The 18,405-nt window shown below is 39.1% G+C and overlaps 1 protein-coding gene across 5 annotated transcripts in view; it reads right to left on the reverse strand.

Annotated features, from left to right (window-relative positions):
- Positions 1-9,006: 9,006 nt before the first annotated feature.
- The window catches only part of TRMT9B (tRNA methyltransferase 9B (putative)), a 123,181-nt gene continuing 113,782 nt past the window's right edge, over positions 9,007-18,405 (reverse strand). For all 5 annotated transcript variants that reach the window (XM_069789457.1, XM_069789447.1, XM_069789467.1 and 2 more), the window contains 2 exons: positions 17,193-17,366; positions 9,007-14,322 (listed from right to left, as the gene is read on the reverse strand). In XM_069789457.1, the coding sequence (XP_069645558.1) occupies positions 13,286-14,322; positions 17,193-17,366 (1,211 nt within the window). In that variant the 3' untranslated portion in view covers positions 9,007-13,285. The remainder of the gene's footprint in view (positions 14,323-17,192; positions 17,367-18,405) is intronic.

Genomic DNA, 18,405 nt, shown 5'->3' on the forward strand with positions numbered 1-18,405 from the left:
TATATCATAACCTAGTTTTTAGATTTTGGGGGGGATCTATGTTAAAAGACATCTTAATTCCTCTACCAGATTATTTTAATAACATTCCCATCACTGTAACAGCCACTGGGAGAAACCTAACAGCTAGGTGAATGAGATGATAGCTGCACAGCTGTGAAAGGAGGCAGCCCAGCACACGAGAGTAGTAACTTGGAAAATACCACACAGATAACGTGAAGAGCAGAAGTGAAGAGCATGTGAAAGGAGGGGTTTTCTGCTACCCGGATTCTGCTGGCATGAGAGACCTCTGTGGATTACAGAAAAAGTTGTTAGCAGCAGGCAAAAAACCCTCTCTATCTGAGGAGTAGAGCCAGGGACCACAAAGATGAGACTGATGCCGATGCCAGTGTAGAAAATACAGGCTGGACAATGAAATACCACACTGGTAGTTCCTTTTGGGTCTCTGCTCAGCTCAGGAGCCACAGACCCAAAGCAAAACAGAGACCCAACCAACCAGCTCTCTGGGCAGACTGGGGAGCCAGTCCCTCTCCCCTTCCACCTTTATGGACATTGCTCACCAGTTCCTCCAGTGAGGGTTTCATCTTGCCTGAGCACAATTAGTCTGCAACCCTTTCCTTGGCGAGCACGGGATATAAACCAAATTGGTATCACAAAGCTGCTGCTCTCTTTTAACAGGTACCTCTGACTTTTGCATCACGAGCTTTTGATCAGATTTTCTCAGATCACTGTTTCCATAGGTACCCTGCCAGCCTTTACCTGGCTGGGGTGGAGAAGGACCCTGCAGCTCTCAGAATAATGGTTTTACAGGGCCTGGGGGATTAACAGTCCTGATTTACACATGCTAATACATCTACCCAGGAAGCTGTAGCCCACGTGAGTGTAACCTGTTCAGAGCAGCTGCATATGTGAAATGTTACTGTAAACGGTATACCTGGGACACAGACTCACACAAGAGATGGGCTCTTTGGGTTTTTTTGAAGACAGACTGAAAATGCCCTATTTGGTTGCCGCCTTCTTGTGCTTTCTGTAGCAACCTCTGGCTCACTTTGTCCAGTCGGCAAGCCTTGCTCTGCACCAACATATTTATTTCCTTTCCTGTACGCCCTTCAGGTGCTGCCGTCCCCACAGCAGCTCTGGCCTGGACAAGGCTGGCACAAGAAGTGGTCGGTCGTCTTCAATTGCCATTATGGCCAGCGACGCGGGGCCAAGGCTACCGTTAGGGAGAGTCATGTCTGGCTTCCCTTTTCAAATCCCTGTTGACACACTCCTCTCTCTGCATCTATCTTTTCTTCTCTCCTCCCTTTGACAATCATTTCCCAGTTTAAGTTTCTGCACTCTTCCTGCACTCTCAAGATCTTTCCCAAGGACCTAGAACTAGATGGGTTTCCCAAGGATTAGAACTAGATGATCTTTAAGGTCCCTTCCAACCCAAACCAGTCTGATTCTATGACCTTACCATGCCTTGCACTGCGAGAGGTGCTGTCTTTTTTAGTGCAACGGCAGTTCAAAGGCTTGATGCTTTGGAGCTTCCTTGAAAGGTGATGGATTCTGCTTTCCATTGCAAGAAGAGGTATCTGAGGCACCCTCCTCTCAAAAGGGTCAAACCCTGCTGGTGCTGGCTTAGGACTGACATGAAATAACCAAGCGGTGTCTCCGTAGGCAAGGCCAGCCTGCCCCTTCTCTTTCTTCCTGCTTTCCGCTTTCCCCGGAATTCCTTGCTCATGAATCAGCTGTATCAGGCTTGGAGTTTGTGGGGGTTTTCTTGACTGCAGTTAAATGGAAAATGTAAAGCAAACAAGAAAACATAAAATACAAAAGTCACCCACTTGGTCTCATTCTTTCAAAATATTTCTGGTTGGTACTCACAAAAAATATAACCATTTTTAGAGCAGCTCTGCATCTGCATTTTGCTCTCAATTCTCTTCTGCAGATAGATCCTATTTAACCAAAGGAATAGATTGACTGACACCTAGTGGAAAATTGAAGCTTTTCTGTCTCTTATTCTGCCTAGTGAAACATTTTAGGCAGTATTTAAATCGACTTTGTACATATTATCATTATTATAGAAAACAATATTACCAGATTGCGTGCATTTTATCTCTATTTTATTAGTGTATACAAATATTCAGTATAATCACAGAAAGGACAACCAACAACAATTCATTTTAAATACGTACAGGTTCTTTGGTTAATGAAGGACTCTGGTATTAGACCACAGTACATCCCTTCCTCACATTGAGCAGATCAGTAACGCTTAGCTCTGGGAGCCCCTAAAGTGCAAATAAATAGACATAAATTTATTCTCAAAACTAAGAGTCTTCTGGAGTTGTTGTTTCTACTAAACCAGAATTATTGATTCCCTTATTAATGACTTACTTATGCGCAAATATTTAACGATTGAAAAGCAATTTTCTTCCTAAATTTTGATTTCTAATAGCCTTAGAGAATTTCATCATATGGTATCATTTAGTGTGAGTAACGATAAGAATGCAAAGATGATTTTGCTTTGTCCTTTGCATTTGTAGATGCTTTAGACTCTTGTCTCAGTGGTCGCCTAATGTTCAGCATCTGTGAAGGGATTTTGCAATGCAAGACAAATGCCAAACATAGCTTAGCTGACTGCAGAGTTCCCACAGACTGATGTAGGTACCATTACCCATATGTGCTTGTGACTAATAGATGCGATTGGTGCAATGCTGTGCTTTACAAGCCTTGCTGAGAAATCACTTTACAAGGTCCAGCTGGAGAAGAATTAAACAGAGGGGATTCTCTTGCAGACAAAATCTTTAAATATAATTCCCTGGTAGTGAGAGGCTTTTGTATTCAATTCCTTAGGACAGCATGTCCTTTCTCCCAGTATCTCTCTCTGTACTTCTGAAAATAAGTTATCTGAACTGTCAGATCCTGACCCAGAAAATCCATATTTCTCTGCCTTGCTCCTCTGTCTGAAATGAGTGGCATGTGGGTGTTTAGAGATAATCTTATATGTATTTTTTAATGAGAACTAGATCATATAGTAAGTAGCTGAGAATAAAACTTGATACTACCAGCAGTACCATTCACACCCAAATCTCAGAGATCTGAATGTTAGGTTTGATAATGATTACACAACTTGAGCTGAAGTCACCTTAATATATATCTAGGTCCCAAGAAGTTATTTAAAAGCCAAGCCTGTTTAAGGAACTGCTACCCTAAAGCTAATTTTCCTACATAAAATCCTAGACTAATGACCCTGTAAAAGCTTCTGCACTCCAGCCACAGTGATCAGATCTTACTTCTAACTTTGCATATCAAAATAAGTAAATAATCTCATTGCATTATAGAATCAGTTAGTCTTCATGTTCTCATTCTAATTTGTCAGATACAATTTTAATAAATTCAGAGTTGGACTGAGTCAAATATTAAAAATTTAATAGTTACTTAAAGGAGCATTAAACTCTTCTGACTATTTATATTCCTACAAAGAAAAGCAAGGACTTTAGATCATAACTGCAGATCCTGTGTTTGTATTCTGTCTTTCATAACACCTAGCTACTTTCAATTGGCCTCTAGTTGGATATGGGAAAGTCATCTTTTTCTGCAAAGTTTTGGGTTTTTTTCAGTTTGGGTCATTTACCATCTCTGATTTTCTTCTGTCCCTACTTTTGGTGTCTGGGAACAGCAGAAACCACAAAATGTTTTTGATTATCCATTTAATCCCCTCTGGCAGTGTAGTGTCTTTAGTCTAGACTTCAGTGAAACTGCGTTTATTTGTTGAGCTTTTAGTTCTCAATTAAAAAAATTAAAAAGTTGAGAAACTTCCTGTGGTCCCTTGAATAGACTCTTGGCCAGTTTATATGAGAAAAACACTGCCTTATATTTCATGTTCATATTTTTTGTTCCTTTCCCTTAATATTTTTTAAACTACTTTATTTAATATTTCTTTCTTAACTGTGGCATTCTCCAGCACTGTTATGAACATTCCTAATTATCGCTTTTCCATCCTCTTTCTCTCTCTTCCATTTCTGAATCCTTCCGACTTAATCATTCAAACCTTTGCACTTGTTCTGCGGGGAAGCTGGCACACAAATGCAGGACACTGCTATGATGCCATTAGCAATGACCTTGGCCTAGGCAGGAAAATGTCACTTCACGTTATTCTCTGCACACATCCAACCAGTCCAGGAATGGCCAGCTTTGGTACACACAAACTGCAGGGATCAAACAAGCTGAAACATAGCCCCAGATCCTGTGCTGGTATTTCCTTGACTATGTTATCTTTCTCTATAACCCCCTTGTATTTAAGAAAAAACATGAGTCTATAGATTTTAGAGGCTGCAGCAATGATTTTCATACTGTCAACTCAATGTAATCAGTGTGGCCTTCAGTGAACTAACATCTCAGAGAAGTTCATCCTACGAAATACCCCTCGACAAGGATGCAGCTCAGATACGGACCATGCTGATGGTTGAACATCACCATCATTCATAGTTCACTCCTCAGGATGTGCAGAGGGGACCATGAGGGTCTCAGAGCTGCTCCATTCACCAAGAGTGACATCTCTCCAGTGATGTCCAGTGGGTTGACTTTAGAAGTTTGGGAATGTGCAGTCATTTCCCCCTTGTTTGACCCTCCTTCCATTCCACAGTTTCACATACGCATCCTATAGCCTGTTCCATATAGGGAACAACCCTTCTGACCCAAGCACATAAAAATTAATTTTCCCCTACTTCAGTTTCATCTGCTAATGATCTGTTTCCATGTCACCATCCCTGAAATCTCCATATTTATTATCATCAAGTGGCTAGCACTGCACATGATTTTCTATTTCAAACTTCAGTGTAAGAATGTTGAAACTGTTTATGTAGCTGCTCTATTAAATCTCTTTTTGGTATTTATCCACTTAAACGTGTTTTCTTATACTCTGTCTCCAGTGAGCTCTCATTTATGCTTCTTTACTCTCAATAAGCCAGAGCCTAATATGTTATTGCAGAGGCATGATCCAGTGCACATTGAAGGGCTCATGTGGGTAACCTGCTCAGAGACACTAATGGTTTGTTTAATATTTCATAGATGTGTCAATTATATATTCAGTTTTGCACAGCACTAAATCACTTCACGTTTCCTGTAAGGTCTTTATGAGAACTAAAAGGCAAAGATGAATCTGAGGACATGTGGGGTTGCATACAGACAATTTCCCTATACTGGCTCCAAAAGACCTGCATCCCAATAGCAGATACGCACTCTCTGTGGCAAAATTCCCATTTAGGAGCTTGACCCAAACTCCGGCAAAGTCAGTGGATGTAACTCAAAGCAAATTCAGGTACAGAATCACAGGTTTTGCACAGGTCAGTTCGAAAAGTTTCCTTTTACTCCAGAATTTGGTGTCTCCGGCTGAGTCTTAGGTATTTTTCATAGTAGCTAAGAATATGCATGCAAGGTTTCAGTGATTTGAATATCCAGCTCAAGGCCCAGGTGAGAACATGTCACCCTTCATGCTTGGATTTTTATTTTTATTTCCTTGTGAACCTCAGGTAGAGGCTGGAGAGAGACAAAGGGAGTTGGGTCTGCCTGTGGTTCACTCTTCAAGGGACTATGGAAACACTCCTGGGCAACTGTGGTCAAACATTTGTTCCACTAGTAAACTGACTGGTCTGCTACACATTTAAGCATAAAGTAAACCTCCCAGGGATCTTTGCTTCTCCTCTCAATCAAAGAAAGGAAAGTCCCAGGGTAAAGAGGCATTTCTGAGAACAACGGCTACAAAGATCAGGGCAGTCAATGGAAGACTTTGAATCAGATTTTGAGGTAATTACTCCCAGAATCAGGTCAGACATCACAGGCCTGAGTAGTTTTCTGTTACTCGCTTAATGTGGTTCTCCTAGCATCCTCTCCTTCTTCCCTACTACCATCATCCAAACATACCCTGGCTGGCAGCTCCTTTGTACTGATGGCTTGGTCCTTTCTTCCTCATTATCAAATGGTTTGTTTACCTTTCAGAAACTGCACCAAGCACTCGTTACCATTGTATTGTAACATAAGTGAGTAAAACATTTAATACATGAAGAAAAAAAAAAGAAAACCAAATGAAAAAGGTTGCATCAAAATATATACACATGTATATTTGTACCTGTTCATTATTTAAAACTATTACTCCAGAGTTAGAGTAACCTTTTTAAATGGTCCCGTGGTCAATGTTAGAACAGCCAGCCTTCATAAAGTGGAAAGGGCCAGATCCCAAGAGGCAGTGAGCACTCTTGACTGTTATTGACGTTGATAGGAGCTGCTAGCGCTTAGTACAGGCAATGACCTTCACCAGGCTATGTCATTGAATAAAACATCAATTTAAAGCAGCCTGGAGATGCTGTGTGTGACTTGCTCCCCATTAATTTCACCACCGCCTCACCTCTGGTGTTCTCTCGGACACACCAGAAAGCGGCTTTGGCCAGTGAGCCACAAAACAGTTTGTTTTCCCTCTTTTTAAGTGGAAAGGTTTAACCTTGTATTGAACGGCTGTGCTTTCTCTGCATTAGAGCATTTGTTCTGTCCAAGTGGCTAATTCCTTCTTTCACAAGAAACATTTTATTTTACCCGGTCCAAATGTTCAGAACTAAATCTGACCGTCCTGTCAGTCCTGTGGTAAGGAAGCAGACCTATGAAGGGTCAATTTATTCTCAGTAATTCTGACATGTATCATAGTGTCTTGAGACTCAGAAAAGAACATGATGTTACCTCACCAAAAAGCCTCCCACGAATGACTCTTATTTTTGTCGTGTGCAACAGGAACATCAGCTTTCAATCTGATTGCACACAGAGACTTCTTTGTTAGCACATTGGTAAGAGGTGATATTTTCAGCCACAGGGTGAATATCTGCTTGTTTATGCCTCCCCTTCTTTATCTTTGTCTCTTTTAGTCATGGCATTTTCAAAATGACTGGCAGCCATACAAGCAATCCTTTCTTCATTCAGGAAAGAGAATTTTAGATGCTGTACAAACTGTAACAACAAACAGTAATATTCTGCAGATATCAACCTACTTTGTCACAACAGAAGAGGGCAACCTAATACCATCTCACTGGTCCCCCATCCACTGTCCCATCCGAATCCCCCTCATCAAAGCAGAGTGTAGCACCTTGTCAACAGAGCTAAAGGGGATGAAGAACTTCTATCCAAGAATCTTTTCAAAGCAAGGAGCACCTCTCATAATATCCATATTTTCTTTCTTCTCCCACATTTTCATTTCAGTTTGGATATGATCATAACTACTGAAGCATGTCCTACTCAGGGTTTTTTTGTTGGTGGTGGTTTGGGGGGGCTTTGGTTGGTTGGTTGTTTTTTTTAAAAAATTATTAGTCAAGCAAAGGGGGGGGGCTGTGCAATCACATTCATCTGAATGCAGAATGCTAAATATGTTTACTACTATAGTAGCAAACAAGTATCTAGTAGTTCGCTCAAGGCAGATTTTGAAATGCATCTAAATATCAAAGATGCAGGTACATCCCTGGTACATTCTGCTACAGCATGCACATACCTAATGTGTTAAGGGAGAGTCTCAGAGCAATCCTTTCATTACTCTGGATAATAGACTTTAGTTACTGTACAAATAATAACAGCAAGCCATTGAGATCCATTAACTGCTGAAAATATGCACCTTTTTGTGCCTTAATATTTATTTAATCTATCCATACAACCCTTTCTACATGCAAAGCTTGTACCAGTGCAGCTATATTGGTAGAAGTGGTAACTAGGTAAAACAAATACAACCCGAGATTGTGGGCGTACTTGAGCAAGGTCAAATCAACCAGAGCGAACTGAAGCACTGAGCAAGAATAAAAGGAATCAAAACAGAACATGCTGCAATGAAGTGATGGAGATATAAAGGAAGGAAAAAAAAAGTTATCCCTAGCCAATCTTCCTCTGCATATGCCTAGAAGTGTACAGGAAAGAGTACTGAACTCCAAGTGGTAGGAAAAAGGTGCCTTCCTGCCTCTGCACATGCTTGTGAAGTAAGTCAGCAGGGAGATAGCAACTAGACCCTCCAGAAAGTACGAGCAGTCAAAACAGGGACTTCTGCATATGCTAAGAAAATCCAGCAGTGCTGACTGTCCTTTCTCTGCTGTGATTGCTCCCATCTTTGGCATTCCCCTTCCTTTCTCTGTATACTTCCTATCTTTGCTCTTTTTCCTTAGCCTTTCTCAACACTGTGTCAGATTTAATTAATTCCTTCTTCATAAAGACCATTCCATATCACCCTGAAATTACATTTGTTACCACCCTATTGTCCAGCCTGTGCTAATACTACTTTCCCATAATCTAAATACCATTAGGTTACATACTCTGTACTACTGGGCATGTATTAATACTCATCTGGATAGTGCTTAATTACTCCTAGGTCCTTAGTCATTACTATAATAAACATATCAGTACAATAAGTGATCACTGTAATTGTACAAACACAATAAACAATCACTGCAACTGTAAAAACTGTTAACACAGTATAGCTGTAACCTCACCAGGCAATTGCATAATTCTAATTACATTCTTTTTTCTTTTCTGATTTAAATTGGTGCAGAAAGAAGGTCGGCAATCCCAAAGAAATATTTCAATGTTATCTTATACCACAAAGCTTAGTCCTAGATGACTGTAAATAGATCAGAAGGAGTGGGAAGTGTAGCTCTGTAGCAGTTAATTCCGCTGACCATCCTGCTTTTCTATCATCAACAGGACATATACTACCAATGTGGCTAAAACCCACATTTCATCACCTTTATTTACCTAGTTCAAATGATCACATTTATGGCTAGGTTGACTATGGTTGTCTAAAGTAAAGACAGACTCCCTGGCTTCATAGCAAATCACTATGCTTACCTGCTCTGCATCACGTCCATGTGGTCTAACTTACTGAGCAAATAGCACTAACAGAGTCTTCTCAAATTTAACATTCATTAAGAACTTTCCCAGACACAGAGTTTCCAGTGGCTAATATGTTTATTAACTAATCTGAAAGCACAGAAGTTCTGTACGAAATAATATTTTAACCAAGTAGGATTTATTTTCTGTTGAATACTAGAGAATAGGTTCCATGTATAGACAAAGAATTGATTACAGAGCATGGTTTTGACCAGCAGACTGGAAGATAAAATCACAGGTAGCTGCCAGAATTCATATACTGTAAGAATAAGAAATGCTGCACTCACAAAAGAGATATACAATTGTATATATTTAACGCTGACACACTTCATTTTCCTGGAGTACTAAAGTAGCCACAAATTCTGTAAAAGTGCTGAGCAAGAAAGTGGGAAGACCAATAGATTCAACACGATGTCAATACTAATATAGCCCAACAGTGATACGAATACAGTCTGACAGAGACATGACATGGCAGAGAGGACACAGGATCAGAGCCATTATTTCTATTCAGAATCAACCCAGGTGGTTCACTAACAATATTCTGCTGGTGGAACACACACAGCTCTTCAGTCAGCATTTTAAACTGTGCACATAAGTAACTTGTATACAAAAATGTACCAGAAAAAAATCTGCTAGAATATTTATAGCTCTCATTCCTCACCTGTGCTTTTAAAATTCCGACACCATAAGCTTGGAAGAAAGTAAGTTAGTCACCATTAGTACCAAAAAAATGATACTTCTGCACTCCTAATATAAATATTTTCATGTATTAAAAAAAAAAGACAAAACATCATTTATCAAAGATTGCAATTGTATTAGTCCTTCAAAAATAAGTCTGTTCGATTTTATCTTTTTTATTGCAATTGTCCATCTGGATTACAGTCTGTAAGAGTAATAAGGTAGCAGCTTTTGTTTAGCCAGTTCAGACTGACAATGATACTAGTAAGTTAAACTGTAAAAAAACAGGGCATCTTTTCTTGTGTAATCAAGACTTCTCCCTGTGCCACTTAAAGCTAGATGAGCAGCTTAGGAGCAATCCTAGCCCACTGCAGTCAGAAGCAGGTTTGTTATCAGCATAACTGAGGTGAGAATATTGCCTGCCATCTTGCCAGACAAGAAATACAAGAACACATTTGCCTTTTACCTTATAACAGTCAGATCTGACAGTCTGGACATTGCTGAGAGTTTTAGCATGCAAGGACAAGTGGGTTTTATTTATTTATTCATTCATTTACCGCAGACTTTTCAATGGTATACACACTTCTCTGAGCACATTAACTATGTCTGTAAGCTATTAAAGACTGGGATCACGTGGATTCTTCTGGAAATTACATTTTGCTCAAGATGGCCCTCATCAAAAGAGAAACCAATCAAGAGAGACATTCACCATGCTCTGAGTGAGGTATTCTGGCTTGTTATGAGCCAATAAAGTTGTTACAGACCTAGGCAGCCTCCATAAATAGATGGGAGACTGAATACAGGAATACAGGCTTGCTGTACAGACCTCACGCTCATGACCTCAGCTGACTGATCCCCAGTTGATAAAAATTATGTTACATGGTGATTATACGTCCTTGGAGGAAAACTGAATATTTGAAAAGAAAGCAGTTTACCAAACCTCCCCTCTCCTTCTCCCAGGAATTTGTAACAATACAATCCAAACTTCTATGTAACACAACTTAATGGTATCAGCTCAAAACAAGAGAAAATCCAATACAGAAATAAATAATCGTGAAAAGCATCCCCAGACAAGAATCTCAAACCAAACAATGCATGGAAAGTCTACAAACACAAAAGCTGTTTAAAGCAGCTCAGTGGCTTTGAGGCGACAGCTCTTATTTGTACAGCTGATCGAGCAGGAAGTTTTCACTGGAGCCTGAAACATAGATTCAGCCTCTTGCAGGGATAGTAAGTCTCTGTTGTAAAGAGAATGGAAGCCTCTCCTTTCTTCATTTATGCCAGATTTTATCAGCCTGCTTGACTACACAGTGAATATTCCACAGATAGACTGCAGAAGTGCAGATAACAAAATTATGATGTTCCTTTGCCCAGTTAACTAAACCCAGCTGTCAGTTCAGATTCATAAAATTTTATAAATATTTTTATATATATGTAATAGAGTTTCTGCATGCTGGAGTTCAGGGATGAACTTTCAAGATTGGGTATAGGATGATAATCAACTACCTCCTTCCTAAATACAGTTCAAATTCCAGGTGTGCTGAATATCCACTGGCATATCTTAACTGGAAGCAACTGAGTTTTCTTCTAAAATCCTCAAGCTCCTCCAGAAATTCCCAACAAATAAGGCAGGCCTCACCAGTCCAACATAAGCACGTTGCAGATGAGGTGTGGAGCTCAGCAGGATCCACACTGTCTCTGCAATATGCCAGCATGGGCATTTTTGCATTGTGCTTCTAAAACTGGGGCTTGAGGATGCAGCAGGAGCAGACCCTCAGCCATGAGCAGCTGGACCCAGCAATGCAGGGAATATTGCCAGTTTTCTGAAGCATGGCTCGGACACAGTATCTGAGAACTGCAGTCCCAGGCTGTATTGAAAATAATATTTGGAGTGGAATAATATTTCAGAAGTCTCAGATGCATGGTTCTTTGGCCACACTTTTATTTTCAAAAGGCAGTGGGTAGCACAGGTGGTACACCCTCAGGAAGGATAAAGTATAAGGATCCCAAAATATGAGGAAGACAAAGATGATTGTTCTACAGGCATCACTCCAGTAAATAAATCTATAATACATTACTGTCTGGCAATTACTTCTGGGCAGCTCCATCTAAAAATACTCAGCACCATCAGGGCTTTCTACTAAACAACCCCAAATCCATCTACTTACGCAGCATAGACTGGAAAAGTTTGGTATTTCACTCCTGTTGGTTTGTATTCAAAGTTATTTTCTCACTAATAGAGCAGACTTTAATTACATGGGTCTCTAAAACTGCTGTATCAAAAGGGTTGATCTCTGGGGTGAATCTGTGCAGCTCCATTAAAGGTCATGAAATCACACCAGCTGAAGATGTGCCCTACACTAAAACCACTGACTGTAAATAAAGCCTAAAAATGGAGTAACTTCATGCTAACAAGGCAATTAGCCCAATCCAACTCTGCTTCAGTTGGTAACAATTACAATTTCACTACTGATCTTCAGAAGCCAGGTGGATTTTATCCACAGCACATAAAACTTCACATAATAGGTCTCCCCCTGAAAGGGGTGAGATTGGGTGTAAAGAACTATGTGAGGGCAACTGCTACAATCTAGTACAACTAGATGATGCTGGAGCACCATGTTCAGCAAAATTTGTGTTTTACAGGGAATGGGAAAGTTGTTTAAGCAATCTATTATCATTTAGGTCTCAAAAGATTCATTTTAACTGCAGAAGACAGAAATTTGTATTTTATATTCAAATTGGACTTGTAGCCTCTTCCTATCTATGTTATTTAACACACCATTTAATATATATTCTCATGTCAATGAATGAGGACAGCAAATATGACAGCTGACCAGATATGCACTGGATTTTTATTAATTTTATCTTAGCTTCCCAGAGTTATCAAAAAGATATCTGTATCTCAGATATTTAATATTTTGTAACCTTTACATAATACTGGTACTCTCACGACTCCCTCTGACTTCTATATACACATAACCAATGAAAAACTACAGCAAAGGAAATTAAGGTAAATTATTTTTGAGAGCTAACACAGCTAAAACTTAACGAGCACCTGAGAAACAAATTCTTTTTAAAACAAAAGTCCAAAATACTGTTGAAAATTTGTTCTGTCACTTGTTCCCAAACACAAACCTCAAATGACAGAATATGCAGAGCTTTTTTTGTACGTAGTTTTTGCCCATTAACAACTCTATTCAAACTAAGTAGTACTGGGACCATGCTTGCTTCCAGTTCTGCAGCATGCACTCTAGCAGTATACAGTCAAGTACGTTTTTAAATGTGTCTACATCTCTATTTATAGGACTTTGAGAACAGGTAGCAATATGACACATTTTCAGCGTTTGAAGAACAAAGCCTAAACTTTCTACTGAGAGAATATTTCTCATAAAAGATTCCCTGATCCTTGTCTTATAAAAAAGTTTTACTTCTCAATAGAAAATTATATTTAAAAACACAATTATTTGCTAAAAGCAATATAAAACTCTCCAGTTTTAACTTCATAAAAGTTTAACAAAACATAAATATTGTTTACCACTTACATTCCTATATACAGACCTTGCATTAGATAGTTAAATAGATAGAGAGATAATAACTCAAAAATGAATGGCACACGACTACATGAGATTCAAGTTCCATGTCACACTGCACAGTCACAGGAACACAAGGAGCAGCTTAAAATCCTCAGTCACTGGATTCCTCTTTGTTCTCTTTACAGCTATGTTCCTCTTTTCTCTGCAATAATGCACCAGTTTCCATGGTCATAGCAGGAAGAAAGTATCTGAAGCTCAGGCACGTTCTCTTCTACCAGGGAGCACAGCTCCCCTTCCCGAAAAACATGATAATAACGCATGAAGGCTTTTGTATCCAACGTGGCATCAGTTTGGTCCCCAACAGACACTGCTGAATCCAGAGCAGAGTCAGTGGAGTCAGTTGTTGAAGTTCTTTTGAAAAACTTGCTGGCATTAGACTTTCCAGCACCATCTTTACTACAACCGCAGCTGCAGTCCCTGTTTTCCACTGGGTCGTTTATAAATGCAGCTTCTTCACTCTTGCTCTGAGCTACACTTTGGTGTCCTCCATTTAAACTTAAATCCTTCAGTGAATCTGAGGCTGGTGACCACTGCGGTTTTTTGAGAGGCAGGCTTTCCATGAATACATCATCATCATCTAAACTTTGTTCTTTCAACAGTGCCCCATGGTGACCTAAATCCAAACTGCAGTGTCGCGAATGCTGAATGGGTACGGTACTGCTAGCCCATTCTCCTTCGTTCTTCAGAGGCTTCATTTTGTCCGTTTGCTTTCTCAGGGCTGATTCATCAAGGGATCTGGAGAAAAACCATGAGCGGAAAGATCTTCCCAGAGCACTGTAAAATCTGTTTTCTTCTTCAGAAATTTTCACGCAGCAGGCTCTGGATAAGCAATGCTCCATACTGGGGGAATGTTTTGAATCAGTTTCTGGCTGCAGATTGGTTTGGTAGCTGCAATCGGAGATGACTAGCTGTGCAGGGTGTATGTCTTGGGTTTTTACAGTGTGCACGAACTCACCCTTATCTCCAGATTGATTCGATTCTGAAAAATGCCGTGAGCACAAGGCCTTGTTCCAAGGAACAAATACGTCTTGTTTCTCAAAGCGACGATTCTTTTGTTCCATAGCCCAAACATAAATCATCATCTGGCCTCCGGGTATCAATACCCTTGCCATTTCCTTTATTGCTTTGATTCTTCTTTGTTTAGTTGAGAAATGATGGATCACTGTGAAGAAGGACAGGCGTTATGTACTGAATACTACTAAGGACATAGCATTTTTGTCTTCAACGTGTTCTACGTGTTTAGTAATCTTAGTTGCCATATCCCAAATATCACTCACTGCAAGTCAGCAACAGTGCTGAATTTATTGGTACCACAGTGCAAGTTTACCCCAGAATACTCTCTTTTACATTTATGTCCAATGGATAAAAATAGGAAAACCCCAAAGAAGGAAATTAATCTCATTTCAAAATAGGGATTCCAGAAAAGTCAGGCATATAAGATGGAGGCTTCTGTTTCTCTACATCACCCATAAAAGACCATAGCATGACTAGCTTTCACTTAAATGCCTGGCCTTTAGGTGAGTTAGGTAACATTAAGTTTGACTTTAGTTTGGGGGACATTTTTCAGATTTATCTTACTGAAAACAGAAATTCTTTTCACCATGTAACAAATACAGCAAAATGTAATATCAGTAAAAAGATACTCTGTATTTTTATATCAGTGCACTTTCAAAAGAGCTAGTGAGAAAATTTGTACAGAAATATTTTCCATTGCTTTAATTTTGTAGAAAAGTATTGCCTTTATAGATTGTTTTGGAGGAAAAAAAAATGAGAAGTATCTCAGTTACATTGCATATCTGATAATTATGATTTTTTGTTACATTATGTTATGCTATTAAAAAATAAAAAGTCAAATTCAAAATAAAACTGTTGATCACTATATTTGAATTTTCTTTCCAGGATAATTTGAACATTTTCAAATTTCACTGCAATGTGAATTGAAGCTACATTTCAAGATTTCTACACTGTTTCTATCTTCCTATTTGCCTGAAGGAATCAATTTTAACAGCCAGAGAATAGCTAAGACAGCTATTGTCTCTAAACTCTCAGAAACTTTAACTTGTACTGAGATTGGTCATGTTGTTCTATATGCCATCAGTACTATATTTGATTCAACCAATGACATAAAGAAGACTGATTCCATAATTTGTTTCAAGTGGACCTGGAGCCAGCCACTTCTTCATGCAAAACATTCAATCTACCCATATAACAACATAGTAATAGTATATGTTCTTAGGTGAAGACATCTCCATACCTTCAGAAAAATTAGATTATCTTTTTATGTGCTGCTTGACAGTACCCAATTCTGCTTGTAGAAATAGTGTTATTTCAACACTGCAGTTATGAAAAGCATGTCCAACTAGCCCTGTCTTTATTCAAAACAATGATTAAATTACCAAGGGGAAAAAATGTAGCTTTTTTACCACAAGCCATGAAAAGCATTCTTGGCAGTGGATATTAACTGGGCTCTCACAAGCAGCTGAGAACACAAGATAGCAAACTCTGAGAAGAGTTCCCAAGTCTATATGGTCAGTGTTTGTTTCCAGGTACTCCTGACTCTTGTCAATATTTTCTCGAACTTTGCAAAAAAATATAAAATACTATTTCAATTTCTTGAACAAGATGGGGAGAAAGGAACTGATATTTTCTCTCATATTGGAGTTAGGCCATATATCACCACAGAACCTCCTGCAAAATAATATCAAAACCAACAGAGACAGCATAAGCATGAGAGTTTCGTTCCCCAGAAAGAAGTGCCAATTAACTAACAGAATATGTGCAAGCTCTATCTAAGCAATTCATTTAATGGGTTAAATATTCTTCATTATTAAAATTACATAATCACTCCGGTGGTTCTGCAGAAATGTAAATCCTATAAACAGGATTATACCACCAAAGCCAAGAATAGTATTTGACTATGTACATAAATACTTGCTGTTGTCTGGAATGGGATGAAAAACACTTTATTTAGAATTAGATGGACACAGGCATACCATGTCTCTATTCAAGAGGGTTTAAAATCCGTCATTGTTAAATGTACAGAAATACCATGTGAATTTTTAATCTCCTCAGGCCTATAATTGGTATAAACATTAGATAGCTATGCTATCCTTCAAAGTCGTCTGATCTGATAGCACTGAAATTATGCTACAAGACCACGAAATGTGGACAGGGGTCACTGGTTAACTAGCAAACATGAAAGCAAAGTAATATAGATACTGCTTGCATATTAGTCACCCTTTCTTTCACTCTGCATATGTGAAAAATAAATTTAAAATACATTTCTATCATATTTCAAGTAGTTTGTTGATTGCTACCAATAACAATTATCATGCTTTATATTTTTGCTGATACAGTGAAACAGCCTGAAAGAAGTTCAAGCAAGAGTAGAGCTAAAAATGTAGACCGTAACTGGGTACTCTGACTATTCCTCATCTATACTTCTCAAATTATGAGTAGTATTTTCAAAAAGAGAGGTCAGAGGAGTTCAGATGCTGAGATGCTTCACTCATTTTAGACAACAGGCGCTTGTATGTCTCCAAGTTCTTATTTCATTACTATTCTAAGAGAAATTTGAATTGATGACACGTAATGGTTAACATGAGTTTCAAGTTCTGCTATAGAGAAAGCAAGTTTTCATTTCAATGCATTTGATGGTCAAAACAGATCCTAAGGAGGAACCAAGAGTTTATCTTGACCACCTAATCTGTTTAAACTGTGAGCAGCCATGTTTATATTAGTTTTTACTTGTTTAAAATGCACGCTGGAAGGAAATCTTTTCTCCTCAGGGTGAACAAGACCACATATAAACAAACAAATGATCCACATACTTCCCTGGTCAACAGCACCTCTGTGCTATGGAACTAATATGGGGTATTTTTCATGTTTACTACATTCATTTCAGTAATATCTGCTGTGATTCTAAGGGAATTGTTTCAAAACAAATTTAACTGAAATGAAGACACATGGCAAGAAAAGGATCCCCCAAAATTCTCATTTGCTGTGGGCCAGAATGCATGTATGTTGTCTTACCTCCAATGGAAATGACTGCATTGAAGCACTGGTCCCTAAAGGGAAGGTTAAGGTTGTCACATACCAGAACTTCATCCTCTTTCTTCCTGGCAATCTCTACCAATGGTCTGCAGTAATCACAGCCGAGATTATATACCTGACTGTTGACACTGAGATACTTTCCAGTTCCACAACCTAAAGAAAAGTATACTAGATCAGAAGTCATACGTTCCAAACATTTGTTATCCCTCCCAAAGCAGTGAAAATAATGGGAGGGCTTTCCTAATCCTAAAGTTTCCCGGAAAACAAAATGAGGTCTTGCTTCTACTAGCCTAACTGCGGCAGGGTTCATTTGGACCGTTGGAAATTTTATGTTCACACCATTAGGAGTGTAACAGTACCAACATCACCAACAAAAATACTGTGTAATAGCAGGTTATGTGTATTTCTTTGGGGAATAAGGGTAAGTGCAGGTGGGAGGAAGAAGGAGTGGCCCTCTGCAGTGACTACTGCATTATCTCAGAGCAAAAAACCAAGCATGCTGCTTCATACTGAGCCTTTATAGAGCCTGCTAGCCTGTTTTCAACAATGAGCATAAATGGGTGCCCAGGAAAGAGTAAGAACAGGGTAAGCATTATGACCCTTTTCCTCAATACCCTTCCAGCTTCCAACTACTTCCTGTTCAGGGGATTTCCTGAAGCCAGTGTGTTTTGTCTTTTTAGTGACCTGCAATAGATGTCTCTTCCAAGTCCTTCCCCAGTTTTGCTAAACCCCACGTAGTACCTCTCCTGTGCATCCCATTTCCCTCCAAGAAGTCCTAAACCACAGCTGTCATTGACACAAGTCAGAGAGGAAAATTTTAACTTCAGATGCAGACTTGAAAATAATGGTGAATCATAAAAATTCCTGCCATGTCACAGGCACGTCCTCTTTCTGTCTTTGTGCCAATGCATCATAACGCATGTAAATGTAATGAACTCTTCCAGAATGTCTTCCACCTAAAAGTATGTCTTCTCAAGGACTGTGCTGTACTAAATTGAAATCTTTCAGAGTGTTCTTCAATACCGTATGCATAACAGGCACTTTTCAAAATTAGATTAGGAAACATTCAGTGCAGTTATGGGTCAGTAGTGAAGAATAATTTCTGAAAGTTGACAGCCAAGCAACGGGGTAGCAGCTTGGCAAAGAGAACCATCTCAGTATTGGTAATTCAATTTAAAGGCCTGGAGTTATC

The sequence above is a fragment of the Haliaeetus albicilla genome, chromosome 1 (genome assembly GCF_947461875.1).
Source record: "Haliaeetus albicilla chromosome 1, bHalAlb1.1, whole genome shotgun sequence".
NCBI lineage: Eukaryota > Metazoa > Chordata > Aves > Accipitriformes > Accipitridae > Haliaeetus > Haliaeetus albicilla.